The sequence below is a fragment of the Melospiza georgiana genome, chromosome 2 (genome assembly GCF_028018845.1).
Source record: "Melospiza georgiana isolate bMelGeo1 chromosome 2, bMelGeo1.pri, whole genome shotgun sequence".
In the NCBI taxonomy this organism is placed as follows: Eukaryota; Metazoa; Chordata; class Aves; order Passeriformes; family Passerellidae; genus Melospiza; species Melospiza georgiana.
In genome coordinates this window covers 94742062-94753069 of record NC_080431.1, presented here as the reverse complement: position 1 = coordinate 94753069, position 11008 = coordinate 94742062, and the positions used below count along the sequence as shown (strand labels likewise).

The following is an 11008-nucleotide window of genomic DNA, read 5'->3' as shown; positions in this document are numbered from 1 at the left end:
GAATCAAGCAGGGTCATCCCAGAGCCGGTAGCACAGGGTTGCATCTGGATGGCTCTTAAGATTATCTGCAGTAAGGGAGACTCCACAGCTGCCCTGAGCAGCCTGCCCAGCGCTCGGTCACCGCAAAGGAAAGAATTGCTCCCTCATGTTCAGGTGTAACTTCTGTGCCTCGGTTTCTGCCCGTTGCCTCTTGTCCCATTGCTTGGCACCACCGGCTCCTGCTTGGCGCACCACCTCCACCCGCTTTAGCTATTCGTACCCACGGCGGAGGCAGCGAGGCGATGCTGTTTGTGAATCACGGCAGGCATCGTTAAACCACGCGCACCGAGGAGGGCGCGGCAGCGACGTGCTTCCTTCGCACCCCCGGGACGCCGAGGCTGAGGGTGCGATGCCGGCAGTGCCGGGGGGCGGCTCTGTTCCCCCCGCTTTCCCCGGGGGAGGGAACGGAAGCCGTGCCCCCGTGCGCGGCGGGCCCTGACGGCCGCCATTCAGACGGGCGCCGCTCTGCGCGCTCCCGCTGCCGCCGGCGCGCTCCCGCCGCTCCCCCCGCGCCATCCCCGCGCGCCGCAGGGGCGGGGCCGGCCCGGCCGCGAGCGGGGCCTCGCGGGGGCGGGCCCGAGCGGCGCGCGTGCGCGGCGCGTGAGGCGGTGGAGGAGGCGGGGGAAAATGGCGGACGGCAGAGCCGAGGGGGAGAAGGCGAAGCGGCCGCAGCCCGCAGGAGGTGAACACGTAGCGCCTCTCGCCGCGGAGCTGTGGGGTGGGAACGGGCTCTGGGCCGGTGCAGCGGGGGTGGGGCGGTCCGGGTGTGCCTCAGCCGGCCGTGAGTTGCCCGGCCCTGCGGGGAGAGTGGGTGGCCTGGGCCTGAGGGGGCTGCGCTGGGGAGAGGCCAGTGGCGCCTGCTGGGCTCAGCTCTGCCGGCGCTTTGGTATAAAAACACACCCGCTGCTCCTTGTCCGGGCAAATGCGCTGTTTCTCTCTCGTAAAAATGCACGGAGTACTTGCTCCGTGTTCTGAGAGAAATATGACTGTTGCTGTCTGCAAGGATGAAGATAGAGCCTTAAAGATTAACTTACAGCAATTCTGGTACATTTTTTATAAATGAATGTTCACTCTCAGTGAATATTCTTTAATTGCTCTTTTAAGCATTTGGGGATTTTTTTGCTTGGCAACAATCTGTAAGTTTGCTGTTTGGTCCTACAGTATTTATATTATTACTGGACATTCCTGTAATTTCTGCAGTATTTGGTTCGAAAATTTTAATGTTTCTTTTCTTCTTTCTTCCCTTAAAGTTGAGAGAACAATGTCTTTGCAAAGATAAAGCTTTTCTTTCTTGGTGTATTTCCTTTTTTTTTTTTTTTTTTTTTTATTTAGTTGGGTTTTAGTGGGGTTTTTTGTTTGTTTTCATATATGTGTAAGGAGAGGGCACTTCTTAGATCTGGTGAAAAATTAAATCAGGCTTGTAAACCAATCAGGATAGCTTTAACATTGAATGTTATTTCTCATAATCGCTGACATTTGAAGAGTATTGATTTTAGATAGTTCCTTGACTCTTGGTTCTCTGTTGGGCTTTGGTGGCTTTTTGGTTTTTAGTTTTTGGTGGTGGTATTGGGTGTTTTTTTGTGTTAGTAATACAGTAACTGGACAGCATCAGCCCATCAGTAATTCCTGCTGTCCTGTGTGCTGAAACATGATCTGAATGACTTGAGGTACCTTGGCCCTAAGGAAGAATAGCTGTTCCCTGAGGATTTCTGAAAGCAATTTGCAGTTCCTAGCTTTTGGAGCTTATCTGAAAATGAATTTAGCTGTGACTGGTTTGTTCCCAGGGACAGCAGATCCTGAAATGCTGTGCAGCTGGCACTGTCACTCTTGTCACCTGAGCCACCTGGGCTGTGGAAGTGTCCCCTCCTGTGGCTCGGTGATTCACATGAGTAAAACTGGCTGTGAAGGAGGACAACTTTTCATGTCTGCAATCCATGGGATGGGCACTAGCCAGTCTGCTTTGGAAATAGTGCTGGTGCTTTCTGGAGGTGAAATATGACCTGCAGGAAATGATAAAGCAGCCTTGAGATCTTGGAATATACCTATGGGCTGGCAGGGGAGGTGGTGGAGACCTGTTTAATGGTTAATATGCCCGAGTTTCTGTTTCCTGCAGAAATCCAACAGCACTACAGCTCCCTCCCCACCTTCCCCAGTTGTCCTGTGCCCCTGACACTTTTGACAAACAGCCAGTGTTTCTCTCAGCAGTCTGGAGTTCATCCTTTGGCAAGCCCAGTAGAAATGACACTCAGAATGCAGTGCTGCTAGGAGCTGATTCTGAGAGAGGTGCTCTTTAGGGTTTGGTGAGAAAACAGACATGGGTGGATTGTATTAGCTTCATCTCGTGCCCAGCAGTATTTGAAATTTGCTCTTTAAAGAAGTAAGCTGTAAGCATAGTGTAGTAACCTTCAAGCTAGCACTAGCCTAGGCCCTGGTTCCCTGTGCCCTGAATTTTGGCTGCTGTGGATTTTGTGTATTATGGAAAAGAAGACTTAGCTCTGCAATTCCAGCATTTTTAGGGCCAGTGAATCTTCTGCCTAGCCTTGAACCAGTCTCCAGTGTACTGAGGCTGCACCTGGAGCACTGTTTGATGTGGTTTTATGCACTAACTATGAGGATGCTCTCATAGTCTCTGCAGACTGCTGTTTGATAAACTCTGCTAAGACAGCCACCACTACCCAAGGTCACTTGTGTAAATTTTGGTTGTTTCTCTTTCCTCCTTTGTTTTGCATTTTTATATCTATATTTTCTGGATCAAATTTCTAATTTTTTAATACAGTCAAACTGATTAAAGTTACATTTTTTTTGTGATCTGCCAGGAATGATAAATCCATTTTGGTTTCAATCACTTATTGATACCTGGAAGAGTGGGGTAGAACTGGTATATTCTGCTGCTTCTGATTTGGGAAATAGCAGGCAAATATATATATATATAGATTGAGTCCCTAGTTTTTCTCTTTCCTGATGTTGTTTGCTTCTTTTTTTTTTTTTTTTCTCAGAGCTACAATCTTGTTGGCCCCCAGTTCAGACTTTCTTCTCTCCCATTGCTCCACCTTACCTAGCAGCTTTTTGCATTAGCAGTGCAAAGGGCTTTTCCCCCGATGGTCGGAATCTGCTGTTCTGCATTTGGTGTGATGAGGAACCTGTGCTGGCTCCAGTAGCTTTAAACTGCTGCTGTGAGCACTTCCCTGGCCATTCCTTAGTGTGGGTTTGTTTTCCCCCTCCTGCTGCTGCAGTGCCTTGCTTATGGCAGCAGCAGGGCAGTGTCTTTTTGCTGAAGCATTTACTCTGTTCAGTGTGAGTTTTCCAAGGACACCTTTGTCCCTTGGTGTAGCTGAAGAAGCTGGTTTTATAGGAATGGAAGTGTTGCTTGAATGTTTTTTCTCTGTGGATCACTGTTCAGCTGCTGTGTTTTCCATGGCTGTACAGAAGCAGAAAAGAGGAAATCTATGTATTTGCTTTTTTAGTGCTGATTCCTTGCTCAGCAGAGCTTGGCAGATTTATCACAGATGAGATGCGGACAAGCAGTGACTTGAAAGATGATTGAGCCAGCTGGCCTCACTGTAGGCACTCCCATGGTTTTAGGGTTGTGCCAGACAAGCCTAGAGACTGGCATGGACATGATTTTGTAGAAATTTAGTAGAATTAATTTTACCTTAGATTATCTGCTCTAGATTTGGAATTGGGATTCCAATTATGAAAGCTTATCTGTGGCAACTTAAAAAACTTTTTAAAAAGAGTTAGTCATCTACATTTAATTTACTACATGAAATTTGACTTCCATACTAAATAAAGAGATGATGCTTCAAGATTGTTTTCCTGGCTCATACAAGAAGTTCTTTACAAGTAGTGAAGTGCTTGCAGTTTCTTCTCCTCTCTGTGTTTTGCTGTCCACTAAATATACATTGGTGGAAACTGCTGTCACTAAAAACACCTTACCTATTGCACCCAGAGTATAATGCTTTTTGAGGTTGCTGCTCCCATCAATCTGCTCAGTAAAAGTAGCTCATCTTGGTAAGTTGTTTCGACTTCACCAGGACCTGAAGAAGAGGCAGAAAAACCTGTGAAAACTAAGACTGTTTCTTCCAGTAATGGAGGAGAAAGTTCGAGTCGCAGCGCAGAGAAACGGGCAGCTCATGAAGAAGCTGAAGACTTCGCCACAAAGCCTGCTCCTGCCAAAATGTCCAAGTTTGGATTTGCCATAGGCAGTCAGACAACAAAGAAGGCATCTGCAATATCCATCAAACTGGGAGCAAATGTAAGTTTACTGAGGGGCTTTTCATTTTAGGGAAAAGGGAAGTGCTTTGAGGAGGCTTCCTTGCAGAGGAAACCTGGAATTCCCGTGGGGGTAACTTGGGTAAAGCCTAACTTGGCCAGCTGGTCGTGCATGTGTAAGTACTTCAAGGTGATTAATAACAGGTCAGCAGTCTCAGGAATCATAAGCCTTGATTGAAATGAACTGTAGATCTTTGAACATGCAGAATAATTTTATAATAAGATTTGATAAATCAGTAATTTCCTGAGGGAAATGAGGAGACTTGTTAAACAGTTCAGGCTACTTTGAAATGAGTGCTGGGAGCTTCATTGCATAGGATGCTTAAAGATGGAAGAAAGCATCTAGATAGCTTAATAGGTTGTCTTCCACTCCAAAGATCTTATTTTAGCATGGGGAGTTGTAGCATATTTCCATGACTTTGCCTGTTCTTTGCAAGGTCAGTGTGATTTATTTGTGTTAAATGCAAGTGATGGAGCTTTGTTACATAGGTTTCTAAGAATTCTGATCCCCTTGATTGTCCAGCACAAGGTATCCTTGTGCTTGTTCAGATGGGAATCTGATGACTCTGTACTTCCAGAGTAGTCCTCCCCGGGCTTGGCCAAGGACAAGGCAGGGCTGCCTCTCTGTTTAATACAGTTCATTTACATTTCCCACATGTCACTGTGATGGATACCTTGTAAGTAGCTATCTGCACCAAATTCAAACTGTGATCATGAAAGGCTTGCACTGCAATGACAGCATTTTAGAAACCTGCAGAGGATTAAAAGGGTGCTCTGTTATTTTGACATGGAAAGGAGATGTGGGCTGGCAGCATTCTAGGGTATAAATGCAGCCAGGTCAGCTCAGACTTTGGGAAAATGGACAAGGCTTCCTTCTCTGGGCCTCTGGCATGCTTCAGTTTCTCATGTCCTAAGTGGCAATAAATTTGGCTCAGGATTTCTGCTTCACTCAGCTTAGTGGGTGACAGACAGTGCTGAAATTTACCTGTTTCTCCTCAGTCATTTTTGCTCCCCTAGGACATTCCCCATTCCTTGGGCACTTTAAAAATGGTGTGGAATTGTGCAGTATCAGTGAGGAACAGCTGTAGGCAGTTGCATAAGGGCTCTGCTGCAGTAGCAGCTTCTAGGAGTGTGTAGTAAAGAATTACCAGTAAAATGCAGAAAGCACTGTATGAGATTGATTTAGTACTATAGTAGCAATCTGTTACTAGCTATTTGTTTTTTTCTCAGTGGTGTTGAAGTAACTCTTGGTACCACTGTTGTAGCACATGTAGCAGTTGTGAGTTTGACAGCTTCCTCCACTTTAAATAGAGGAATAAAAATTAGAAATAAAATAAATAGTCTTTAAAGGAACTTATATTAATCAGACTGTGCTAGATACTGATAGTAGTTTAAAAGCATAGAATTGTTTTAAGCCAGAAAGCTGTCACGTTGTTAAAATAGAAGAAAAAAACTTACTCTTTTTTTTCTGACATTGATGGATAAGAATATCCCAAAAGAATAATGGAAGTAGTGACACAGTAAAATTTTGAATACCACAAGTTGTTCAGGTTCTGTTTTAATCGTTCATGCCATGCCCCAGTGGCTGAGTACCCCTGCAGTGTGCTAGAAAGTGAAGACCTGCATGTGGGGAGTTGTAATATGAGAGGGCTCAGCTTGCTGCTCAGAGTGATCACACATCAATGAGCAGTCATTTTCCTTTGTCATTAGAGAATCCTTCATGTGCTTGATTCAGACAAAAACTTTTCCCCTGGTTGCCCATTTCAGTGAAGATCTTTGATTTAATTTTACCAAAATACTTAAAAAGCCAAGGGTAGCTTTTCTGAATTAGTAGACTAATGTTACTTGTGCATTTTGTCTTTTCCAGAAGCCTAAAGAGCCTGTTCCAACCCTGGCTCCAAAAACCCTTTCTGTAGCAGCAGCTTTCAACGAAGATGAAGATGTGAGTAATAAGCCAGTGATGAGCACAAAATACCATTGGTGTGGTAGGCAGGGAGAGTGGGTTATTTATGGTTCTTAACATAAATGTCAGGAATTTTCAACCTAGAAGCATCTCTTTTGGCTCTGATTAAGAATGCACAATAGCTCTGTGTTGGTTCAAGAAATCATTAAAATGTTGATAACTTCTCCCTGAAAATAAGATGCACAGCATAATTTGAATTAATACTTGCTTTCTCTAGGCTTGATTAGGGGGAGGCAAAGGAAAGTTGTGCTTCTGGTTTGCTAAATATTTTGTTGTCATATTACTGCTCCTTCTGTCATGGAGCTGAACAAAGGAGTTTGTGTTTTGTCCTGTAGCTGTGTAGGACCTGCAGTGTGTGCAGATCCCTTGGCTGTCCTGCAGGGCAGAGTGCAGCCGGTGTGTCCTTGTCAGGCTCTGACCTCCTTTGTCCCCGCAGAGCGAGCCCGAGGAGATGCCCCCCGAAGCCAAGATGCGCATGAAGAACATCGGAAGGTAGGGCAGCTTTGAGCTCTGCTGTGGACCGGGGCCAGTGAGGAACCCCTGCCCGGCTCAGGGCACATCCTGAGCATGCTTTGAGAGTACAAGCAGGCAGCATAGGTTAAAGGAACATTTCTCCAGAAACAAGATTTTCAAATTTTAGCGTGTCATCCACAGGCTAAAAGTACTACATTTGCATTTGAACTTTGAATCTTATTTACATCTTTTCAGGAAGAAATTGAGTCTGCATTAAATAGAAACTCTTTTTTTTTTTTTAACTTGTTGTAATAGGTAGGAATTCCTGTTTGTCTCTACCTTGTATTTTCCTGGTTCTCCCTTTTATAAATTCCCTTGAAGTAGGTAGTCTGATCACATTTTTAAATTCATGTGCAAGTTGAAGATAAGAATCATCTCTCAGAAAGACAAAGAATTGCTTCTTTACTTTAAAATAAATAATGTAATTCTTCTGCTTGTCACAGATTTGAGATGGTAAGGGACCAGTCCTAAAATTAGTAGGGATCTTTTCAGAGGAGGCTTCACTTAAATTAGGGATGAATTTTGAGAATTTGTATTTCAGAGGTGCTAATCATGATAGACTGCTTTTAAAGTCAGTCACTCTGAAAGTTCTTTAGTTTGGTGGTTTTTCTTTTTTCTCCAGTAACAAATTTAGATCCTCAGTTTCTTAATCTTCGAAGCTGGCAGCAGTTACTGCCACTGCCACGTCCTCTCTTGCCTCATCTCATTGCTGTATTTTGACATACTGGGTACAGATCACTTCTGTGGCCAGCTTACAGTTGCTAATAGTGAGGGCTCCTGATGTCACAGAAGGAAATTTATGTGGTAGATGGCAGACTGGGCTTGAAGTTGGCATTTTCAGTGTGACATGGCGCAGTCTGCTGTAGTTGAGCTGGCTTTCTCAACTGCTCTTGTTTCACTTTTCACAGGGATACACCAACCTCAGCAGGACCAAATTCGTTCAATAAAGGAAAGCATGGATTTTCTGACAACCAGAAGCTATGGGAACGAAATATAAAATCTCATCTTGGAAATGTCCATGACCAAGAAAATAACTAAATGATGTGGATTACAAGTTGGGTGTTTTGGGGGGAGGGGAGGGTGTAACATTAAAGGAACAGTTTCCTTTTTTAAGAATGGTATGAGACTATCTTTGGAGCCACTTTTTTAAGACTTTGAGTGGTACACTAATAAATGAGTTTGAAATTAGAGGTAATTTATGTTTTGTATACAGATTTCAAGGCATTTGCTAATTTTGTAGTTCATGTGATTAGTTTCAAAAGGTTACAGATAATAAAGAAATTGGAGTGGTACCTTTTTAAGATAATTTTTTTTGTCAGTGATTAAATAAGGTGGATGAAAAAGGTTACTGTCTCTTTAATCAGGTTAAAATTGAATGCTCTTGCATTCTCACTTCTGGCTCCCTCTTCATAACAGGAGAAACAGCTGACTCCTATGAATTCTGCTAAAGAGAGTGAGCATTGTCTTGTACTAGGAAGTGTTACTGGACTATTACTTTGAATATAATCTTACACAGGAAATAGTAAGAACTTGGATATTTTTTTTCTCCCTGCAGTCACCTTTTGTTAAGTCTCTGCAAATAGGAATTATGTTGCTCTGAGTGGCTCTGGTAACTTAGCTCTGATTTTGTTTAAAACTTCATGTAGGGTGTGTAACCTTCAGTGGCCTGTTCTGTCCTAAGGAAATGGGCCTTGTCTGTATATTAGATACAGTCTGTAAAGAATATTCATTACAAAGGTAAATCAGTATTTTCAGTGTGCTCCTTTTAAATCACTAGCCTTGAGTAGTGCTTGTTAGCATTTCCTAGTGGTACACAAAAGCCACCACCAAAAATATGAGCTAATGTACATTAAGCTTCACCTTTGATTGAAATATTTTTCTTTACTATGCCTAGAAGGAATAAAAGCCACACCAAAAATCGGTAACTCACTGCTTAAGTATGAAATATCTAAGATGCACTTTCCCTGTCTTGCCATTTAAGACAAAATGCCTTGATGCCTATGACCTCAGTGGACACTATCAGGTCAAAGAAAGCTGCATCTGCAATCCTGATGTTCTAACAAGTATCAGCTTCAGAAATAAAACTTGACCTTTTCCTGCCTGTCTTCCTTTTGCAGTGATTTTCAGCAGTGACATGAATCTGGTCAGTTTATTTCTTAGCTTCCATACTGCAGGACAGTGCTGGGGGATTTCAGTGCTAGCAATGGCCATCTAAATTTCAGTCTAATTTAGATTGTGTATTTGTGAAAACATTTTATTAACAGAACTGGTTAAATAGAACATTATGAACAGCAATAGCACCACCTGCCCCACCAGCAGCACCTCCCATACCCCAAATAAGCATAAAGTTCTTTTTAAACTCCAATACCTGATAGTGTCAACACTAAATTTCAGCTGGAAAATGGTTGTAGCATTCAATACATTAGTTGCTTTCATCCTGCCTCTAAAACTGTCTTCTTGCTAAAGTTGAACTTGCAAGTGCAGAAAGGAAAGTGCATCTTGAAATGTATTTTTTTATTATTATTATTATTATTTTAGGAAAGCTCTGACCACTTAGACTTTTGAGTTTGTAAGTTCTAAAAATATTTTTTTGTATTTTTGTATTGTATGTGTAATCTCTTTTCTTTTGAAGTCTGATGCAGTTGAATACCTGTAACTGTTTTCTTTTAAAAGCCTTGTTATAAACTTAACATAAAAATGTATACATTATTTTTCTTCCATAGCAGAAATACTTGGTTTATTTAAAACACACTTTAAAAACTGATTTTCAGGACTTCCAAAACCAATTTGGGCATTACTGGAACTAGGCAAGACAAACTTTTCACTTATTTTCATCACATGTGGTTATGTTTGTCTAAATAAATCCCTTTAAGATAGTGGTAATCCATAGTGAATAGCTATTTTCTTGTGCTCCTCAGTAGCTGGTTCATGCTATATCAACCACTTGTATAGGAACAAAGCAAAACAGAACTTCAAATAAGAATGACTCAGAGATCTATTCCTTGTTTTAATTAACCTACCACTACTTTCTTTCACATCTTTGAAGTAGATGTTCATACCAGAATCTCCTTGTTCTTCAAAATAATTTAGGAAATTGCTAGGCAGAAGAGCAGACATGCTATGAAATACTTTCCATGCAACTGAGAGCAAAAATTATCTTCTTGGTTCTGTAGTCAAATAATCCTGGACCCTGTGAGAGACTGCAGAAACTTTTGTATCTCAGCTGAAGGTGAGCAGTGATCCTGCCTCACCCAGGGCAAGTGTTCTCTTCCTTCTCTGGGCTTGGGAGCAAATCCGTCAGGATTGCCTCAGTCTCCTCAGGACTCGGTGCCAAGCAAGCTAGATTTGTCTGCTGCTGTTCAATGTCTGACACTTGCAAGAACAAACTGACTGATCTGAACAATACCATGAAGGTGAATGTTGGAGTAGTCATGTTTTTACATGCAGAGACCCCTTTTTTGTTGTTGTTCTTGGTGTGATTTTTTTTAAGGTTTTTTTTTTTTGTTGTGTTTTTTTTGGTTTTTTTTTTTTTTTTTTTTTTTTTTTTTTTTTTTTGTTGTTGTTGTTAGTTGACTTGGCTTTTTTTTTTTTGTAAGGATGTTCCAAGAATCCTGAAACTCATGATAAATGATGTGATTTAGCTGAATGCTTCCAGGAGGTGTGCTGAGACCTTGAACTGCTCAGTCCAGCACGCAGTGTGTGCCTGGCAGTGGTTGAAATGCCAGCCTGTGTGGTTTTGTCCCGTGGGGCTCCTGCTTGCTTAGCAGGAATGGTACCTGAGCAGCCTGCAGAACACTGATGGCACAAGGTGAAGGTGTGAGCAGTTACCCAGTAACCTTCTCTGCAGCTGGGCTCTTCTGAGCCTGCTGCCTTGCAAACAGATCCAAACTCATCTAACTGTATTAAAATAATAAAAAAGCCCAACAACCTCTTCCCCTCAGAAAAACCAAACAAAAAACAAAAGGCAAGAAAAGTCCCCTCCCAAAACCCCAAACCAAACCAGCCCCACCAAACAGTGCAGTGAGCTGCTGCTGGCCATGTTTCAGGCAGTGCTGGGTGTGGCCCCTCACCTGAGTTCATTCCTTTGAAGCTTCTCAGAATGAAGATTTGATCAGCAGGAAGGAGTCCCCAGCCTGTCTCTAAAGTACCCGAGGGGTGCCAGTTCCCAGCTTGTGCCCTATTGGAGATGACCCAATCCTGGTATTCACTGAGCTCTGGCAA

At 42.8% G+C, this 11008-nt stretch overlaps 1 protein-coding gene across 2 annotated transcripts; it reads left to right on the top strand.

Annotated features, from left to right (window-relative positions):
* The first annotated feature begins 627 nt into the window (after window positions 1-627).
* PCNP (PEST proteolytic signal containing nuclear protein) lies at window positions 628-9670 on the top strand. Of its 2 annotated transcripts, none has more exons than XM_058018456.1 (5): window positions 628-721; window positions 4074-4294; window positions 6179-6253; window positions 6711-6766; window positions 7696-9670. In XM_058018456.1, the coding sequence occupies exons 1-5, from the start codon at window positions 667-669 to the stop codon at window positions 7823-7825; spliced, it is 537 nt and encodes a 178-aa protein (XP_057874439.1). In that variant the 5' UTR covers window positions 628-666; the 3' UTR covers window positions 7826-9670. The 2 variants fall into 2 exon arrangements, with proteins under 2 accessions (XP_057874439.1, XP_057874440.1); XM_058018457.1 differs by lacking the exon at window positions 628-721 and adding an exon at window positions 903-4050 and having other exon boundaries at window positions 4126-4294.
* The last annotated feature ends 1338 nt before the right edge of the window (window positions 9671-11008 follow it).